Source organism: Trifolium pratense, linkage group LG3 (genome assembly GCF_020283565.1).
Source record: "Trifolium pratense cultivar HEN17-A07 linkage group LG3, ARS_RC_1.1, whole genome shotgun sequence".
NCBI lineage: Eukaryota > Viridiplantae > Streptophyta > Magnoliopsida > Fabales > Fabaceae > Trifolium > Trifolium pratense.
Window position 1 is genome coordinate 11295420 of NC_060061.1, and position 21623 is coordinate 11317042.

The 21623-nt window shown below is 32.8% G+C and overlaps 3 protein-coding genes across 3 annotated transcripts; 1 reads left to right on the plus strand and 2 right to left on the minus strand.

The window, feature by feature from the left end:
- Positions 1–247: 247 nt before the first annotated feature.
- Positions 248–2792, minus strand: LOC123914235 (xyloglucan endotransglucosylase/hydrolase 2). Its single transcript, XM_045965309.1, has 3 exons — positions 2315–2792; positions 1090–1283; positions 248–833 (listed from the first exon to the last, which is right to left on the minus strand). The coding sequence occupies exons 1-3, from the start codon at positions 2597–2599 to the stop codon at positions 461–463; spliced, it is 852 nt and encodes a 283-aa protein (XP_045821265.1). The 5' UTR covers positions 2600–2792; the 3' UTR covers positions 248–460.
- A 6691-nt stretch (positions 2793–9483) lies between these two features.
- LOC123914236 (protein TIC 22-like, chloroplastic) lies at positions 9484–14664 on the minus strand. The gene is made up of 7 exons (XM_045965310.1): positions 14227–14664; positions 14059–14133; positions 12504–12560; positions 10406–10465; positions 10235–10315; positions 10123–10158; positions 9484–9966 (listed from the first exon to the last, which is right to left on the minus strand). Exons 1-7 carry the CDS (start codon positions 14593–14595, stop codon positions 9886–9888), a joined length of 759 nt encoding a protein of 252 aa, XP_045821266.1. The 5' UTR covers positions 14596–14664; the 3' UTR covers positions 9484–9885.
- Positions 14665–15136: 472 nt separating this feature from the next.
- LOC123914237 (arginine biosynthesis bifunctional protein ArgJ, chloroplastic) lies at positions 15137–20858 on the plus strand. The gene is made up of 17 exons (XM_045965311.1): positions 15137–15519; positions 15596–15712; positions 15787–15910; positions 16150–16223; positions 16334–16378; positions 16595–16645; positions 16746–16814; positions 16990–17048; positions 17306–17375; positions 17902–17982; positions 18067–18153; positions 18280–18402; positions 18986–19048; positions 19237–19314; positions 19392–19537; positions 20319–20389; positions 20540–20858. Exons 1-17 carry the CDS (start codon positions 15442–15444, stop codon positions 20620–20622), a joined length of 1419 nt encoding a protein of 472 aa, XP_045821267.1. The 5' UTR covers positions 15137–15441; the 3' UTR covers positions 20623–20858.
- Positions 20859–21623: the final 765 nt, after the last annotated feature.

Sequence of the window (21623 nt, forward strand, 5' to 3'; positions counted from 1 at the left end):
TTATTTATCCTGATGATCTTCAGGATCAAACACACGTAAACTATTTTATGTTTAAAAAAATATCAAACTTAGCATGTGATTATTGCTCAAGTTTTATAAACTGTTTATATTATACCAATGCAACTTAGCTTGGGATTATTTTAGTCCAATACATTTTTAAAATATTTAATAGTAGTTGTATTTATAATTATAAATGATCAGAATATGAATTTGCAGCCTTATATCTTAATTAACCCACAGAGCAACATAAACTTGAATATAACTTTTTATTATATGAACATGACCCCCTTAATATACATTAACAGAACTACGAAATACTAGATTTTACTTTTGAAACAAGAAAAACAGAGCAAGCCATAAAAAATAATCTAAGACATATTTTACATAGACCATTAAAATAATTAATCCAACTTAAGAAGTGACATTTTTGTTGATCTCTTAGAACCTTATAAAGTGCCTACTAGTGGCTACACTCAACAGGAACACCTTGTGGAAATCGCTTAAGATCATTACAATAGTTATAAATCATGAAGTACTTTTGAACCCATCTCAATCTTCTTCTGCCATAAGCATCAAGCTCATTTATTTGCCAATCAGCATCAGAATTTGCACTTGAAGTAGACTTAGTTGAGAACTGAGTGGCCTTGAAATTACGATAGTATGCTGTAAAGGGTGCTTTGGACCAATCAGTTTTCACCAATCCACCTCTTGTGGCCCAATCATCAGCATTCCACAGGCTGGAATAGATTCTCATTGGTTGGTTCTTTGGAAAAGGAACACCAATTGATTCAACATTCTTGAATACTCTTATTGGTATGTTATCAACCAAGAATCTGCAATAAATCCAATTCATGCATTATTTACAGACCTAATTATGAAGCATAAACACTAACACGTTGACACTAATAATAACTTGAGAAAATGACATAACTTAATGTAATCGCAAATGTCGTCGTTAGATATTGACGCGTGTTTGACATCAAGACACGCCTAGTCTAAGGAGTGTTCGTATTTCATAGTTCAGTGACCCAAATACAATTTTCTATCTAAGAATTGTGAAATAATTGAGTAACATATATAGTGACTTACATGATGTGTTGAGGCTTCCAAATGATGGAGTAAGTGTGGAAGTTTCTAGTGGGGTCAAACCAAAGATAGAACTGTTGCTCTCTGTTACCTTTACCTAGAGTGAAGATATTTGTGTGAAGAATATAAGGGTCACCACTTGTGTTTCCTAAGAACTCAAAATCAATCTCATCATGGGTTGGCCCTTGGGATGACAGCTGTAGAAAACCAAATATAAATTATTCTAAATTATTGACATGGCATTACCAAAAAGTAAAGGAACTTTTCTTTGGATAATTGTTTGTTTTGTTATTTGATTGTTTTAGTGTAACAAGTATATGAAATTATGTGCATGTAGTTTAAACAATTTTGAAAGTTATACTATATTCCCCTGTCACGAGCAAGTGAAATTAATTCACCGTTTAAAAAAAGACCAAGTTGATTAATGTACATAAATGTATGCATGAAAATGAAAGCAACATGTAATGAATAGTTAAGGTAGTACTAATTGTTTGTAGACAACAAAATGGAATTCTTGTTTGCTAGTAATTTACAGCTTCTCGTGAATGCACAGTTGAATTTGACAAAGGTTGCTGTCTAAAGTGTAAAAGTATGTCAATAATGGTCTTATATTCCAAGATGTCAAAAATTATGTCCTTGAAGAATCAATACTAAAGTTAGCTAAAAGTCTAAAACACACACAGTCTATTACTTTACTAGCAAGCATGAGAAAGAAAAAATAATGATCAAATTAAATGAGTATAGTTCTATTATGGTATAAAGTAAAAAACAAGGGTAAAGAATTAATGATGGTATACCCAAAGAAAAAAGTTTTTTTGTACACCACTTGATCATAATACTATATCATTTCATAATACTTATGTAGTTTGAAAAATAAAATAACAAAAAATAGTGTATATTGACATGTTTACCTTGTTGTATTGATAAGACTTGAATTGACTTATTTGAATTTATCTACTGATGTAAGTATTTGTGACATTGTTGAAAAAAAAAATGAAAACAACTTATGAAATAACTTATCACAACACCTTATAGCTTTATATATATGCAAAGAATTTGACTTTGTTTTACTATGATATAATTGCTTAATTAAGCTATTTATTAACAAGATTGCATAATCTATAAAAGGGTATTGATAATATAATGACTGTTAAAAAAGAGAGTATAATATAATGAAAAATGGTGTAAAAAATATGATTATAGTAGACATTAAAAAGAAAAAACATACGTAGTAAGCAGTGACAGTGCCAGCAGAATTGCCAGCAACAAGCTTAAGTTGCATATCAATTCTTCCAAATAGGTACTCTTTCTTGGATTTGAAGCCAGAGCCAGAGACTTTGTCAAGGGAAAGTGATAGAAGTTGTCCACCACTGAATATCTTAGCACGGTTATCACCCCATGTTAGATCAAAGTCTTGGTAGAAGCTACCAGCACAAGAAGCTACCATAGAGCTAACCATTATGCCAATAAGCATAAACATATGAAACTCATTGTAAGTAGAACTAGAAGCCATTTTGGACAGAGAGAAAGAGATAGAGAGAAGTTTTGATTGTTGTGATATGAGAGAATGTGTTAGAGAAAGGGTGTATATATAGTGAGGAAGGAAATCAAGTAATGTTTTAAAAATTAGACCGAACCATTCGGTTTAACATATTCTGGTTGAACCGAACTACGACAGATTAACTAGATTTTTAATTGTTAGAGACATGATGATATATATCGTCAGTGTAAATTAGTTTTATATTGATGTATAATGAGAATTACATATTTAATAATTATTTTTCAAATATATATACAATACACACTTGAATGACAAATGACTGATTTTAATTGAATGTAGTGTAAAATTATTTTATATTGACGGTGTATTTCTAAAGTCTAAACCTTACTTTTTCATATTTTATATTTATTTGACATGAAATTTAGCGGTTTGAATTTTTAAAAGATTAGAAGAAATAGAGAGGGATTGTGGTATATGGTAGCATAGGATGGTGGGACTTGTGATGGAGCAATAACTTGGGGATGGAGGGTCCAAAAGCTGGTTCCAGCTAAGCAAACTTTAAAAGCTGGAAGGTTTTGTTTGGGCATTGGTTATACTTTAATGGATTTTAGGCTCATGTTTTTTGGGTTTGTTCATAAATGCTATATCCAGAAATATGAGTAATGATTGTATTTGGTGTCAATGGTATTCATAAAATAATTCAAAGTATGCTTGGTGTATTAAGGTAGACCCCATTTTTGTATGATTTGGAAAAAATAAATTCCTCTTTAAATTGGTGATGGATGCCAACTGGATGTGGTATGGAAGTAGAATAAAGCCATGGAGGTATTTTACTACAGGACCACCAATCATGAATTATGGATCCAATAAGATCATGCCATGTGGCATAGTTCAAATATTTGAATAATTACATTTTTATTGGAATAAAAACTCTATGTACTAACATTGGCCAACTATATAAAAAAATTCATCTATTTCTTTTTTTAAATTAGGTATTTCTGCAATTTACTACATAATTAATTCTTCGAGGCTTGTTGACTCAAATAGATGACAAGCTCTTTCTAAAAGTTTTAAGACTGTTGTATGTCCAAGTCAGAAATTAAATTCAAAACTTTAATTTAGTTAGAGGAGATCCACGTGATCTTATCTAAATACTTCTGGACAAAAGTTTATGTATTTCTAAATACAGTATAAGAAATTGGCTCAGCCCTCAGTGTAATTGTTGTATCAAATTAATGTTTTTGTTTAGTGGTAAAAGACTAAGAAGTCAAGTGCTTGTTTAGATTGAATTTGTAGTAAAATCTCTTTTAGTTGTTTTGGGTGACCTTATTTTATGAAAGGTTATTTTTGTTCCATTCTTGACACACATCTTGTGATAGAAAAAGTTTTTAACATCAATTTTTTAGCTTTGAAAAAAAAATAAAGAAAAAGAAGATGATAAAACTAGGAATGAAAACAATAGTACTGTAGTATTTACCTCCTTTACCAATTTTCTTTTTATTTTATTCTTTCCTTACAATTTAGTATAATGGTCTCCCGCCCTAGAATTGACCTAATATTGTTGCAATTAATAGAACTTATAAAATTGAATAAGCCACAACTAATGTGTATTTTGTTTTTCCGATAATTTATTAGAGAAACTATTAGTATGAAGCAGTAAAGAATTTGGAGTTCGAACCACCGCTAGCTCCTTTAATAATGAATAAGAATATATTAATTAATAAATATTATGATGATGACTATTTACGTATAACTAATATTGAATGATAAATTTTTAAATTTTTATGATCAAGAATTTGAATTTTGGAGACCTAGCTAGAAATACTAAAATATATATATATAGTCACAAACTGACGAGACAAGGAAAAGATATATGGCATGGTTATCCACTTGGATGATGCTCTGATAACTCTTTCTGCTTTGTCTCCGGTAGTTGTTTCATTGTTTGAAGTCTTTCTTTAATTTGTCTTTTCCAATGATGACAACAAGTCAACAAATTTGGATTTAGATGGATAAACAAGTAAAATCAATGTACATTTAATTCTCACGAGCAAACGGTGCATATGAAAATATATAAAATATATAAAAATATACTTGGTGACAAATTATTGATGATACAAAATTACTGCAGGTTCATGAACTATAACATCTTCCCTGCTCCCACCTTCAATGTCACAATTACAACAGCTAGGAATTTTTTTTCGTTTTGATAAATGTTCCAAATATATTGAATAAATAAAGAAGGAAATCTTCCAAAATCAACCTTTGAATAAGGGTGCCCATACTTTTTTTTATTAATGATAAATTACATTTGTGCCCTTATAATTTTTACAAACTTGTGATTTTAGTTTTTTAACTTTTGTAATATCACTTTTAACCTCTTAATTTTAGTCTCTTTTGTAAAAGATTTCCGCTCCTACTGATTTTGATCAAGTTAACACACTTGAATAGTGATTGATCATATGTCGTGTCAACATATCTTGTCACACATGTTGACGTGACAAGTGAGTTATTATCTACGTGTGTGTTGACTTGGTCAAAATCAATAGGAATAACTTTTTATAAAATTGGCTAAAATTAGGAAGCAAATGTGTTACTATTATAAAAGTTACGAGACTAAAATCGTAAGTTTATGAAATTTAAGGACCAAACTTGCAATTTAGCATTTTATTAACTATAATATAAATATGAAGTAACACTATCATTTAACATTGACTAATCTTCAACATCGACTAATCTTCGTCAAAAAGATTTATCGGAACATATATGATGAATTCACAACCATGTTTTCTTGATATGAATCATTGATCAAGCACTCATATGTTACTATTAATCTATTATTATTGCTATATATGTAGTATTATTTAGGAAATTGTAAACATTTAAGGACTATGCATTAATATTTTTTGGGTTATAAAGCTAATAAAAACAAACAAAAGAAAAGAGAAAGAAAAAAGAAATAAGGACTAATCTTTAAGGTGGAACTCCTAAAAATATCAAAGAAGTCTTCCCGAAAAAAGCGTGAATCATGAGATCGAAATCTGAATAGGCTTTAAGTTTGGCTAATAAATCCGCACAATTGTTTCCCTCTCTATGAGAGTGTGGCATAAAGTAATATTACTTTGAGAAATCAGTTATTTAATGTCTTGAATCAACACAGCATAAACATGATATTTGACATTCGGACTTTTTTTTTTTGGTATTTAACGGGGCCTAGGCTCGAAAGAGAAAAATTACAAGTTAGGAACTAAACGGGGGAGAGACACATCCCTAGAATCATCATTAACAATCTGACCAACCTCACAAGGTGGGGACTCATAGTAGACTAAAGAATGACTCCCTTCACTTCCCATCGATGCAAGTTTATCCGCACATCTATTTGCTTCACGATAGATATTGATGATCTTCACCTCCCAATTACTTTGGAGTAAGTTGCGGATACTCTTCATTATTGTCTAACTCATAACACTTCCATCACTTCTTCCTTGACGATTGTGAGCTATAACTCGTGAATCCGAGTAACAGACGAACTCATCAATAGCCATACTTTTCGCCATAATGAGACCCTGGTAGATAGCAAATAACTCTACAAGTAATATGTCTGAGGATTCCTGAATGAAACCTGAGAAACCTAACTATGGACTAATATGAAACACTATCTTCTTTTCTTCTTTTTTTTTTAATTTGGTTCTCCTCAAAAAAATGAGCTTGTAATGATTCAAAATTCGCCTAAGAGATAAATAAAATTTTACCAAGTATTACTTCAAACAATAATATTCTAACTACGATTCTCTCAAAAAAATTCATCATTAATTGGAAGTCATTACCAAACCAAATTTTTTTTGGTTGTGTGAAACACCATTTAAGTGTAGCCATACACACATGTAAATATGTAATGTTAATTAGACCTTCACCGACTAGTTATTGGTTATGGCCCTTATGGGGAGGTAGTAAAATGAGAATCAAAGTATGGCAACCAGCTAGCAGAATCTTGTCCAACCTTTATTTTTTAAAAGTCACTATATGATGCCTTATTATTTAAATAGTAGAATTTTAATGAGTGTTAGAATGAATGGAAGCACCTCAAATGGATCTCATTTTTATGTGAATAATTTTTTTTCCTTCTGCGTAAATTATGTATCTTCTTTCAAATGAGCGATAAATTTTTCCTAAAATTTTTAACGCTACATACCTAAATCAGGGATCGAACCGGGACTTTGGTTATATTAGAAGAAACTTGCATATATCATCTAAAATGGACCTCATTTTTATGTGAATAATAATCTATATGGTTTGCTAGAAAACAAGAAGCATGAATTGATTGCATATTATGAGTGATGCTTTCGGCTATTATATGATTTACTTCCTTTTTAGAAACTTTGGGATGTTGAATTATAGAATTTATTTGAGAAAGCCAATGTATTGAAACATTGGTGTTGCAAGTGATTATAAAGTTTACAACAAGATGAATGTGACTATAGAATTAATAGATAGTGAAATTGTTGAATGCAACTAAATTGGTTGGCCAGATGATATATATTGTCACATATACATTAATTGATCAAAGCTATTTTTCTTTTTTTGATAGAATTAGTGAAAGCTACTTATTCCACTTCAATAACAGCAATCATGAAAAGCAAAGAGAAAAAAATGTGTGATTTCATCCCCTTAGCTCAATAATGAGACTTTTTCTTACAATCTTTTATGGCATATGCTTTTGGTGAAAGAATTAAAGTAGGTATATGGCATCAATTAGTGGGTAGTGACAATAATTAGTGAGAATAATTGTGGAATTAAATATATGTATCATGATTACTTGTTAGTAAGCATCATCATATTCTATTTGAAGAAGAAGGACATACACATTTTATAGAAACTACATCCTCCATGGCTCCATTTCATATGTTTAAAGATTTTTGCGCAGATATTAAAAAATTTAATCGATATATATTTTGTACCAAAATTGCACTTTTGCTTCATCATTAAATGTTTTGCAAATTATCATTTCAATGCAAATTGCACAAATACGCAAAGGGTATAGTTTAATCACAAATGTCAAGTCTCATGGGTTTAATTAAATTAATAGAAATATCACATTTTATACGCAGAAATTAGGATTCGAACTTTGAACTCTACTTATTCACTTTAAAGTAGAAATTCTAGCCACTAGACTATACTTGATCCATAAAAAGAAATAGAATTAATGTGAACTATATATTGAGATTACTCGTTGTTTTGAAACCAAAATAAAAGAAGCTACTATCAAAAAATTAGAATGGAGAGAGTAATTAAACAATAGTTTGAACTTCATGCATGTGATCCACGAACCAAAGCAACTATTGTTGGTGCATGCATTTGAATTATGAGCTAAATTTGAAAATGGTTGGTTAGTATAATTTATCATAGGACGACAGAAATTTGGTGGTAGAGAAGGTAAGTGTTTAAAAATTAGAGTAGGTATAATTTCTACATATGATATATTGTTCTATTACGGCAAAGATAGTTGCAGCAAGAGGAACAATTGAATCATTCCTTTGAGACAAATCCAAAACACCAAATGAAACATTTCTCTATAAAATCCTTAACGAACAGATTTGCAAAACTGAAAATCATAACACACATACATTAATCGAACCCTAAAACACCAAAAACAACACAAATCGAAATTAATGAACAGATTCTGATGAAGAAGATCTGCCGTCGATTTCGTTTTCGCCGTCGTCACTGTCGATTTCGTGGTATGGATTTGGGTTAGTGGTATATGTCTCTATTTTGACGGTGAAAGGAACATCACAAATCAAAATTAAACCCGGAAAATGGTGGTGGTGGTGCGAACACGTGCGAGAAACAGAGGGAACGCGTGCGAGAGAGAGAGAAGAAGGTTTTGGAGATGATGAAAATGCAAATCAAAGAAGATGGAGAAGATGTGACAAGATGAAAAGGTAGGTTCGAGGAATGTTGTTGTTAGATGAAGGAGCAAGTTGTTTCAATTTTAAATAGAGGGAATGCTCTGGGTTTCTATGGAACAAGGAGAAAGATGAATGTTTTTATTTTATTTTGTATATTTCAATATTTTTTTGATTTGTTAAAAAAGGAAATTTAATATTTTTTTTTTGTGTCAATGAAAGAGGGAATATCCAGCTAGCATTAAAAAAATATTAAAAATAAAATAATTTGACATGTAGGCAAGCCATGTCATCTAAATGTCCAGTCAGATGCTTACGTGTGCAATGAAGGTCTAAAAACAAAAAATCTTTGAATTGCAGGGGTAAAAGCAAAATTTTTTTACAGGGGGTAAAACAAAAATCACCAACATTGCAAAAAGGTAAAGAGCTAAAAATGCAACTAAATTTAAAATTTATCATGGACTAAACTTAAAAGGTCCTAATTTTGTACGAACTAAAAACTTATTTAACCTAAAAATTAAAGAAAATTGCAAAAGGAAGCCATGTGTACTATAATAATTAAAAAATTGGTTTAGATATTGTTGTTGATAAGGAAGGAGAAGTAAATTGTGATTCAAATTAGAACTTGAGTTTTGGATCCGCTCGGTTGTTTTAGTTGGAAAACAACGAGAAGATGACAGTTACTACTTACTAGTCTAACTCTACTGACACTTTTCAGTTATCTGATGAAAATGTCGTTAATCAACCATCTCAAAGGATCTACTCGAATACCTAAGAAACATCGACTACTATAAAATATCTAACCAATCTGAGGTTGTTGGTTGTCTTGCTCAGAATATGATCAAACCTTGTAGTTTGCATTCTAATCTCATATAATGTGTTCAATTGGCCCAGTTAGGTAAAAAGGATTATACCATTTTCTCGTTTATTTGGGAAGAGAAACAAATGAATAAATAAATTTTGATGATGAGACCTACACAGGCAAACAAGTAGAAAGTTTTTAATTGTTTTTCCTCTGTCTAGACAATATCCATGTGAGATATTACAACTCCAAATTCAATCATTTAACAATCTCACCATCAATTAATGCATCTTCAAGTGACAATATGCAAATCTATGCAGTCCACATGAACCAACAGAGATTATGAAGTCCACCCAAGCCTACTTGTGATAAAGAAAACAAAGAAGAAAATGAAAAATCCAAACTCTCCATTAACATTTCATATGGAAGTTACTTAGTATTTAAGAGTATGCAATTGCGGTCAAATTTTGTGTCATATTCAATAAACCTAAGTAATTGTTTGTCATGTGCCATGAGTTAAACTTAAAAGCTAATACTAGAAATACAAAAGGTGACATTACTGATCAATTTCATCGATAGATCATCCTGCACTATTGCTGTTTGGGGTCAGTTGAAACATCAAATCCAGGAGGTATAAAAATAACATCATCCCATTTCGATGTAGAATTTTCCTGAAAAATTATTTTATTGTTAGTTTCAATTTAAAAATAAATTCCGTACATAGCAAAAGAATAAATATAGAAGGAAAAACTCCGGCAAAAAAAGGGAAATAGGGAATATAAACTATGGGTTGAATGAACCTATTCCCCTTGTAACATCACACTCACCTTCATTTCCTTTATTACATCCTCTAGAGCTGCAACCTGAAAAAAATTGATCATGGGTAAGTCTACTGAAACGAAGAAGTCGTGCTTTAAGGGGGGCTATTGAAATCTGTACCTCAATGTCGCCTTGTCCAGTAGAAGATTTTATTCTATTCAGCTGACCAGATGCTTTTTCAAGTGAATTTTCCAAATCCTCCTGTAAAAATTAAAATGTGAGGAGCTTTAAATTTAGCTTCATTTATAAATACCTAAACTCAGATAATGCAATGCAGGCACATCAATTAACCTTTCTGAAGAAAAGTGGACGATATCTCTTATTCTGGCTCTTCAATATCAGATTTCTGGACTGAAACCCACCAATATAACAATTCAAAACACTAGGTCAGGGATTCCAGCAAAATAATAAATGAAGTGCAATCACAAACTATGATCCCTAATACATTTGCAAGACTTTGAACAAAATCAGTCCATAGTGTCTCTATCAACACAGTACCCGTGTTTAATTTTTTCATGACACACAAATATCATAAGTAAATCCATTAAACATATATGGATCGTTTGCAAATCCAAGACCTTCGAACATCTAAGAGCGAAGGTTTTTTTAGGTCACCATGTCTGTATGTAACTAACTCATGCTTGTCAAATCAATACCTAAAGTTTTGGCACATATTTAAATAAATGACAGCAAATATGCAGGACTGAAATAGAAGATTTGGCCACTGATGGTTAGTATTAGGTGTCAGGCATAAGCATTTGCAGTGTTAAAGTCATAGATAAAAGAAATGAACCATGGTCCAGGAATGCATGAATGGGAGGCTAATCTTTGGATGGAAAGAGGGACAGGACTCCAGGAGTGTGCTGGCAGGAATTTCTGCCTAGCAGTGAATTACGAGAATTTTATATTTAGGGCTTCATGGATAAAACACTAAATATTTAACATTTTTCTTTTAGAGAGAAGATGAGTACTTGTTAAGATCGTTTAGTAAGCAATGACAGAGAGAGCGGGGATGCCATTTACACAAAAAATTACACATGATGCTGTAACAAGAAAGAAAGCACATCTCTGAACTCTATAAAACGTCACCACAATTCAGAGTTGAGAATATGTCATATTAGTCCTTATAAGAAGGATAACTAAGAAACACACCGGACCAGAGAGACAGGGTCAGAAATGTTAAGCAAAGAGTGAACATAAACCATGTGATTTATTTTTTCTGTAAACATAAATAATGTACAAAGGAGTCAACCCAGGATTTCTTGAAACTTTATTAACTTTTAAAACTTTTTCAGAAAAGGCCAGCTTAACTTAAGAAATAAAATTTCCGGAAATTTATATTTTAAAAATATTTCAATAAATATCTTGTTTTTATTGATGACCAAGCGTTATGCATGAGAGCCACACAACTTTGCTCTCTAGGGAGGGAGTGCTAACACTAAGTTCCTTGGGGGAAGGCTACACAACTTTATGAGCCATATGTTGAAACTTTCCCACATATCCTCTCTGCCAGGGAAGGGTGATTGCAATCCCAGCTCTGAATGTAGATCCTCTCCCGACCACATAGAAATATCAACCATATACTAGTATGTAAAAATTACGCAAGGATATGACTATGATTAAGACCACTAACAGAAGAATTTGGATTCCCTAACAGAAAGCCTATGATAAGAGCTGGAAATGTGTGGCAATGACTATTATTGAATTTTACATGCAGGAAATCCCTTGTGAAATGATGTTAAATTGATACCGGTACCAGAATAAAAGATTACAGTGTATATCTCACTCTCACTTGGTCAGTCTTTCTGATAATTTGATTATTCCCCACATTTTACTTAAACATAAAACCAAATGTACAATTTATGTACACAAGAAAAATACACACATTACTTAGATACTCAGCACCATTAGTTTACTAATGCTTCTCAAAAGAAGACCAAGTTAACCCCCACAAGTTTTGAAATTTCTGGGTGTTCATTATTAATCATGTGCTTGTAAGATATGAGATCATTTACTACGTTTCTTTTTTCTAAAATATTTCATTTTGATTTATTTTATATGTCTGTATGCATGTCCTTAATATTTTACCCAATTTTGCATAATCTTGCTTCTAATTCTACCTAAAAGCAGATAGCCAGCAGTATAGAAGCTCTGAATTCCCTGTCCCCAACAAACCAGCAAGGCTGTCATTGTTGAGACAAGGACCTCAACCCCAAATGAAATCAGTCATTTATTCTCTTTGTCTTTCTCTTTTTCTGCATATTAATATTTATATAGTATTAACATGTTGCAATTCATTCCTTCAATCCCTTATCATTACATTTCTTGCAACATAAGAACTAAGACACAAATGACATACTATCAAGACTTAAATATCTGAGAGAGGAACCTGAAAAGTTGGAACACCAAAAAAGGCGTCAGAAGGAATGCCAGATTTTTCCATCTCCTGCAAATCACAAACATAGGCAATTGTTACTGTATACCTCAAATGACAAGCAACAATCTAAGTAGAAGCAGACAAATTTCCAAACTTGCATTAACTAATTTTAAGTATGAATGACCGATTTTTAACAATTGCACCAAATCGGTGTAAATACATTCAGTAGTATACCAGAGCGCCATTCAAAAAAAAAAGTAGTATACCAGAGCAGTTAAGCTCTAATTCTGGGTATTCATGAAAATTGAAAAGCAATCAAAATTCTTGGTGGATTCTTGTTAAGAAGTTTTTATTCACAAGCTAATTTTATCCCAAAATAAAGATTTGCCATCATGAATTGCATACAAAGTATTAAAAAGAAACTAGTTCAAAGAGGAACTTCTTTTACCCTCTTCCACCATAAGGTGGCATCATAATCAATCAAAATTCCAAGAATATCATTGAATAGCCCAAAAGATACCATAAACAGTGATGAAGAAGGCCCATTTATCATCGAGAGTTGGAGGGATAAAAAAGATATATGGAACAATTCAAGTTGTTATGTTGCCAAAGTCAGCAGTGTAAGTAGTTAGTTTGATTGACTTTTTACCATGCTATCCAAGGCACTTTAGTTAAATGGTTGACATTCAGACCCTTATTGCTTCCATTTTTGAATTTAAAAGAGTAATATGTTTAGTTCATTATTTCAGATGATTTTGACAGTAAAATATAAACCATTAAGCTTTGTTTGGGAGTTTGGAGGAGAGAGCTTTCAAGATAAATGGAGGAAATGGAACGGAGAGTAGTCTCCCATCTTGCCTGGAGTTTTGAATGAATTTTCAAATCTTTCTTATCCCTCTATAATACTCTCAAATCAAAGAAAATATTAGTCATCGGTATTCTGTCGTTCTCTCCGAAAACACTTCCAAATAAGGTGAAAGATTTCCCTTCATTGATCTTCTTCCTTTCCCTCCTAACTCCCTACCAGAGCCTTAAAAGAATTTCAATAATTTGGTTTGGTTTAAAAGTTTTAAATTCTTCATTATTAATAATTAAGACTCTACTTAAAAGACATAACATAAGACTTAATTTTAACGACAGTTTGCACACTGGCATGTTAACAATAACATGGTAGATACCCAAATACCACATTTGGCATCCTATAGTTCATTCATACCCGACCAAGGTTACAAAAGTGGGAGAGAAAAAAATCCACTATAGGAAATGGCCTTAAATTTCTAGTTTGGTTATGTGATTTTTACTTCTACCAAGTTAAATTTAAGTATAGAAAATGTAACATGTACTCTAAGCTTAAACTAGACTTACACCGACATCCAATGAAAATCCAGTATTTCGAAGATATTTTTAAAATGCAGTTACAAAGCAGACTTGTATAACAATATAATAAGTTTTCATTCGACGTTGTTTCAATTCAAGCATACTAAAATTAGAATGTAAAATTAGAAAGTAATATTAGAAACTAATTGTACAAAGGAAGCCGAGCAATCGAAATAACAGAGACACTCACATGCAGTGCATTCTTAACTTGAGAGAATTCAGGTATCAATCTAAACGCAACACCATTTACTTTGAGTTGAAAAACCTACAAAACGTAACAAACAAGTTTCAAATATCAAAATTAAACAAATAAACAATCAAAATTCAAAGAGAATAAGCGAAAGCATTTTCTATAAACCTTATTGAGAGCAACTGGAACAACTTTGGATCCATTAGGGATGAGAGGATCAATAGCGGTTACTTGATGAAGTAAAGCTTCAGCATCTTCTTTTTTGAAGCAAAATAGACCTAAATTTTTTCCGTTGGAAGCACCGGAAACTAACAAGAACTCATCGGTGGAATTGCTGAGAGCGTAAACGGGAACGCCTTCGAGACTCTGTTCGATTGCTTCCGTTGACAAGGGGCGGATAGGGGTACCGTTTTGGGTTATGCGGGCCAATGGTGGAGGGTTTGGGAAACGGTTTAGGTTGGTTGTTAGATTCTGAACTACCTTGCTGCAATTGGTTTGGAATTCTGATAGTGCTTTATGGAAATTCTCGAAGTTCATTTTGTGGTTGCTTGCGGTGGCTGCAGAGAAATGGAGGTTTTTTAACACGATGAGGATAAATAAAAATTAAATAAACCAAAATTTACGGATGTGGATTCTCATGCGATGCTGGTGGTGCGGTGCTGTTTGGTTCGGTTTTGAACATAAAAATTGTCCTAATTGTGAGATAAAATTGGATGCGGTTTGATTTTTAAAATGTCATCAAAACTAAACTAATGCGATTATGATTGGTTCTATTTATATGATTTATCGCGATATAAAAAATATGATGATATTATTTTAATATCAACAGTATAGTTTTGGATCGCATTTTGACAACCTATTGATTTATGAACTCAATTTGGGTTGGATTTGCTAAGTTGAATTAGATAATAGGTTAATTATTATTAGTTGATAGAGACATAAAGTTAAGTTAAGTATTACGATTTGGTTTGGTTCGATTTTCTAAAATGAAAATCAGAAACCAAACCAAATTTCGCGGTTTAGAAGAAAAATCATCCGTGCTGTTTAAACTAAATATAATTTTTTGCGGTTTTGATTTGAATTAGTTCGATTTACGATTTTATTTTTAATCAGTTCATATACGATATCCCAACTCTCCTTCCCCAATTGTCTCCTTCTCTCTCCTTCCCTAAATCTTGACCGTTGGATCAATCACCTAGCAGAAAACACAGACCAGGTGTTTTCATCATTCACCCGCCGTCGTATTTTCGCTCCGTTGCGCAACCGCCTCATCACCTCCGTATCAACTTGTGATCACTGTTTGATAGCGTATTTGATTTCAAATTGAAAAACCCTAGAAAAGCCAAAGAGTCTCTTCGGTCTTCACATACCTTAATAATAACAATGTACTCGTGTAGTATGATTCCTCAGCAGCACCTTTCTCTCCATTTTCACTTCTCAACTACTTCCCCAAACTCAAAGGTATCTTTCAACTCTTTCACATTCTTCCATCACTGCATATTATTTCCTCACATATTCACTTTCTATTCCTTTTCAGATTTTTGCTGCTTCTCGCAACAATTTCAAGATTCGCTCTGTATCCGCTACGAATAATCAGGCTTCAACTTACATTCCTGCTGCTCCCATTTTCCTCCCCGAAGGACCTTGGAAGCAGGTAATTTTCTAATTCGATACTTATTTCAATTTGTTAATTGAAGTGCAAAATGTTTTATATTTTGAACTTCTCAGATTCCAGGTGGAGTTACTGCTGCAGAGGGTTTCAAAGCTGCGGGAATATATGGAGGGTTGCGCGCTGTAGGTGAAAAGCCTGACCTCGCACTTGTTACATGTGATGTTGATGCCATATCTGCTGGTTAGCTTCCATCTTCTGTTTATCACTGTTTTAAATTTGGGTTTGGTACCCGCAACTGCAACCGGGAGGGTCAGAACTGAGTACTGATCCCGAACCAGATTAGGCGGTTCAGTGGGCCGAATACTGGTGGTCAAAATATTAATACTAATAATAATAATAATAATAATAATAATAATAATAATAATAATAATAATAATACTGGGTTTGGTAAACACTTTATGTGACCAGATTTCTTTCAGGTTCATTCACAACTAATGTGGTTGCTGCTGCTCCTGTCATATACTGCAAAACTACACTAGACATTTCAAACACCGTAAGAAAGTTTTATGTTGCTTGCTTTTTCGTCAAGATAGAATTCGGCTTCTACTTAATTCATTGTTTGATTTGCCTGCTGATAAATCATCAATTTTTTCAATTTCTCAGGCACGTGCTGTATTAATTAATGCAGGTCAAGCAAATGCAGCTACGGTAAGCTACTTAATCTCTTTCCATTTGATGTGTCTGTGGGCTGGCCTTGAGTAATAATCAACATATAGTCTACTAAAGTGTAGTGTTATTCTTGTTACTTTAGTTTGAGGAATGTCTCGTAATAACTTAGATCGTTTAACATGTTTAATTTTATTTTATTTTGGCTGAAATTAAGTCAATATTTTAGTGATTGAGTCCTTCCGTATGTATCTCCAGGGTGAAGCAGGTTACCATGATATGATAGAATGTGTGGAAACCCTTGCAAAGGTATGCATTATTTTATTGTGTTTAATTGACTGATCTTCCTTATAGTGCTCCATATTGAATTGGTTTATGCGGTCTTTATTGAAAACGTTCATAATTTCAGCTACTGGGAGTGAAGGCAGAAGAAATATTAGTTGAATCTACCGGTGTAATTGGTCAAAGGATAAAGAAGGTATATGTAGAGATTCTGTTCATTGAGTTTTATATCCTATGTGCTTGTATTCTCTATGATTACATTCTGTAATATTCACAAGATTCTGGACAAGCCACTTGACAAATATTCAAACAAGCTTAATTGTTTAATTACTGCTATTTTAAAAGTTGTATATTTGTCATTTTGTTTTCAGGGGGCACTACTAAACTCACTTCCTTTATTAGTGAATTCAATATCTTCTTCAGATGAGGGGTAATTCTTGCATTTATGAATTAATTTTACTTTCATTTTTTATAAGTGGGATGAGATGGAATCATATGTGAAGATCATTTTTTTTATAGTTTTTCAATGACCATTGTATCCACAGCTTTTTTCTGAGCCTTATTTTCAGCAGTTTAGTTTCTTATTTATTGAAAAATGTTAAGCTCCTACCAAAACTTGTGTCTACTTTCAATCTTTCTTTCATTCACTTCTTCTTTAAAGCTTAAAGCTTATTTGTCTGCATACAGGGCAGATTCTGCAGCAGTGGCAATCACCACAACAGATCTTGTTAGCAAGAGTGTGGCAATCGAGTCTTTGGTATTGCTTGTTCCTACTTTTCTTGCTGGCCTCGTGTTCATACAACTATTGCATATTAATATGGTTTATGAAGAAGCATACATATATAAACACATATTTTGTATGAATGGGTAGATTTAGTCTTGTGGATAAATAATAAAATGTAATGTTTTCATTCACTTGTGCCGTTGTACGGGTTGTTGATATGAACAGACACAGAAACCAGTGGTTAACGTATGGAAAACTAATCAACAACTTGATTGTCTTAGAAAATTTTATCATTTTATGCAATAGTCTACTTCACCTCAAATTGCCTCAAATTGTAATTGGATGCTTCAATTCATTACGACCTGCACGGGCCATTGATGTTTACAAAACAAAAGGCAAGGGAGGATAGTTGAATCCATTGGCATTGAAATAACCTTGATATGTATGATAGCTTCCATAGTTTTGGAAACTAAATAAGCCTTTTATATCTGGTTCTAATTTCAAGGGGTGAGAAAAAAGATAGATTGTCTAACTCTTGTTATTGTTGGGTATTGGTTAGGTTGGAAGAACAAAGGTCAGAGTTGGGGGAATGGCAAAAGGTTCTGGAATGATCCACCCAAATATGGCTACCATGCTTGGGGTATGTCTGACTTGATGCTTTCATGTTTCAAATATATATATATATGGATTTCAAAGTCCATTCCACTAACTAAATCTACGCTAGGTGATAACAACAGATGCCGGGGTAACCAGTGACGTTTGGAGAAAGATGGTTCGGGTTGCTGTTAATCGAAGCTTCAACCAGATAACTGTATGTTATTTTCACTCTTTTATGGAGACTGCAAGTTCTTTTGTGCCTCTTCGTCAAAAAGATCTTGCTTGTTATACTTTGGATTATGATTGATTCTTACATTGATTTTGCATCATCTTGCTTCAGGTAGATGGAGATACAAGTACTAATGATACTGTTATTGCTTTGGCTAGTGGGTTGTCTGGGCTAAGCAGCATTTCGTCTCTAGACAGTGATGAGGCAATTCAGCTTCAGGCATGCCTAGACGCGGTAAGGTTGACTTTGTACAATTCCATCACTATTTGTCATCTCATATTCAATCTTTCCCGTTGAATGAAATAATAAGTGATATACGTCAGCTCTTGTTGGAAGCTTGGTCGTTCTTTTAAAGCTAATAAATGAAGTACTATGACCATTATACTGGAGGCAGTGTTATAGTCCCATTTTGGATTAAATATTCTGTAATGTTTAGGAGGTGACATATTCATTATCCCCACTACTTTTTTTTTTTAATTAATAATGAAGTATCTCATACAGTGGGTTAATAAAAAAATAAAATAAAAATAACAAGTACCTCCCCTGCACCCCACCCACTGGTGTGTTTATTAGGGTATGGTTTTGCGGTTAGTATGCAGAATTGGTAGCATTTTGAATGTTATATTCGAGTATGATGATATCTTATAATGCTAACTTTTCCATTGCAAAAAAATAATAAAAGATGTTTGAGATTTCCTTTTTGTCATACTCTCTTTTATTAGATTTGTCCTGTGATTTCCTTAAGACATGGAATTTATCATTTAGAAGTGCTCTTCTTTCAATACATGTGAAATTTTAATTTACGTGTCCTTTCCAGGTAATGCAAGGTCTTGCCAAATCTATAGCTTGGGATGGAGAGGGGGCAACATGCCTCATTGAGGTTTGTTTTATGCATTGAGGACAGTTTGTTTTATGCATTGAGGACAGTTATGTGTATATTCCTATACTCTACTATTAGGTTGCTATGTAACTAGATTATGTAGTTTTGTTAATGTTGATTAGTGTGAATGTGGTCCGAATCCTGCTTTATATTGTATTTTATAACCAAATTCCATCTTCACTTTGTAGGTCAGTGTGACTGGTGCAAATAGTGAGGCTGAAGCTGCAAAAGTTGCTCGTTCAGTTGCATCATCTTCGCTTGTAAAGGCATGATAGTCAAACTGAAGAATTTTTTTATTGTTTGAATCTTGCCAAGTCCTATCTTCTAACATAATGATCATCAGGCGGCTGTATATGGTAGAGACCCCAATTGGGGACGAATTGCCGCCGCAGCTGGTTACTCAGGGGTTTCTTTCAACCAAAATTTACTTAGGGTGGAACTGGGCGATACTTTACTAATGGATGGTGGGGAACCACAATCGTTTGACCGGTAAGAGTTGGTTTTTGTTAGTTTACTTGCATCTGTTAAACTAGTAAATCTTTTCTTTGAATTTTTCATCTACTGTTGATTTTTCTTAGCACATCCTTAACAAACCTAGACAGTAACAAAATACTTATCATATAGCCAGAAAGTATATGTACATCTTCTGATGCTGTGGAAGGGTATAACTTTACCATTACTATTGCATAAAGTAAACTGTTTACTTTCTTTGACCTAATAGCATTTCATTAGAGAATCAATACAATATAGTGTAGAATGAGAATAAAATTTGAGGGCAAGATCAATTGCATAAAGGGGACTGTTTAATTAAGCATCAATCATTTAGTCAAATTATTAGTTGTCCAAAAAATAAAAATCGAGATTGAAAACATATGTTTTTCCATGCAATACAGGACATATGTACCAACAGTTGTTATCATGTTAGGTTTTATAATTCAAAATTTTCATTTTCAGCTATCTATTTCCATTTTAAGCAAAAGAACATAGTCTGTTTCCTTTTTTTGCATGTCAACATAAAAATGTTATTTGAAATTGTATTTTAATTGCTGTTGATGCTTCTGCCGGCTAAATATATATGGTACATTCTTCTGAGAAATTTTATGCAAGTCTCATCTATCCTTAGAGCTTAGATTCTACCCATGCTTGCACCTGTACTGTGTGCTAGATAGAGAAATAAGCCTAAAAAACATTTAACACACTTTTCATTTCATCCCTAATGTTATTGTTCGTTTATCTATCTATATATTATAATGTTTGTGAACCGTGGCAGGGGAGCGGCTAGTAGTTATCTGAGAAAGGCCGGGGAGACTCACGGTACAGTTAGAATTCAGATATCGATTGGTAAGTCACCCACAGACATCGATTGGTATTTTCCCCACCTTTTTGAACCGACTAAAATTTATAAACATGGGGATGGGGTGTGAATTTCTTTTTTATTTCCTCCTAATATTATCATGTTTGTTATTTGATATATCCTTTTCCTACTAACAGGCGATGGACCAGGACATGGACAAGCATGGGGCTGTGATTTAAGCTACGATTATGTCAAAATAAATGCTGAGTACACAACATAACCAGATGAAGACTATGTTTGGTTTCGGATCAGGTTTATGTGGAGTCAGAGGAAGCATGCAGTCAAGCTGTCAATGATCTGTGACCATTTGATTGAGATCGGACGGTCTAGAATTTAATCGCAGAATTTTATATATATTAAATAAAAATAAAAAACCGTATGAAGATCTATTTGAACTGTCCTATCTTGATCGAACAGTACCACTACCAAGAATTTAACTGCAACAATCTTGACTAATCTTGAATGCATCAAATCCATTTTCATTTGGTTCCATGGTGAAACCAATTGAATGCATATAACTTTTGTAAAAGAGTTATACTATATAGTGCGAACAGCATCATCACGAAAATCTCACAAAAGCGTGTCGTACGTGAACTTGAAAACTTTATTTACCCACAAACCCACATTTTATTGGTTCTCTTTTTAATTTAAAAAAAAATTATAACCAAAATATTTCACATACTGCAAAACAAAATAGTAACCATCATCGATATGCCAATCGCCATCACCGACATCAATTTTCACTACCATAAATACGATGTCTGTTCTTTTTTAAATGGAAAAAAAATTAAGAGGGAAAAATTAAATGGAAACCTTGTGTGTTGAACTACTTTGGTATAAATGGGAGATAGCAGAAACAAATTAATCAACACCGGTAAAGAAAAGAAATGTAACATGTTATGATAAGTTGTGAATTTCAATTCAATGATACATCACATGATTTTGGAACGTGCAATTCGAATTTAAGCATCTTCGGAATCTAATTTCCGAACCAAAATGAATTTCGGATTGTAGAATTCATAGTATATTGAACCCAAAATCAAGGGTATTTTGGATTTTTTGGAGGATCTGGAACCAACAAGGGGTCTAAAGTGCAATTTTCACAACAAATATATGGATGGCGCATTCAAAACAAAATAATTGACATTTTGACAGCCACCATTCAAATGATAACAAATGCGATTTAAATGTGATTTTTCAACACAGGACTAACAAATCCTG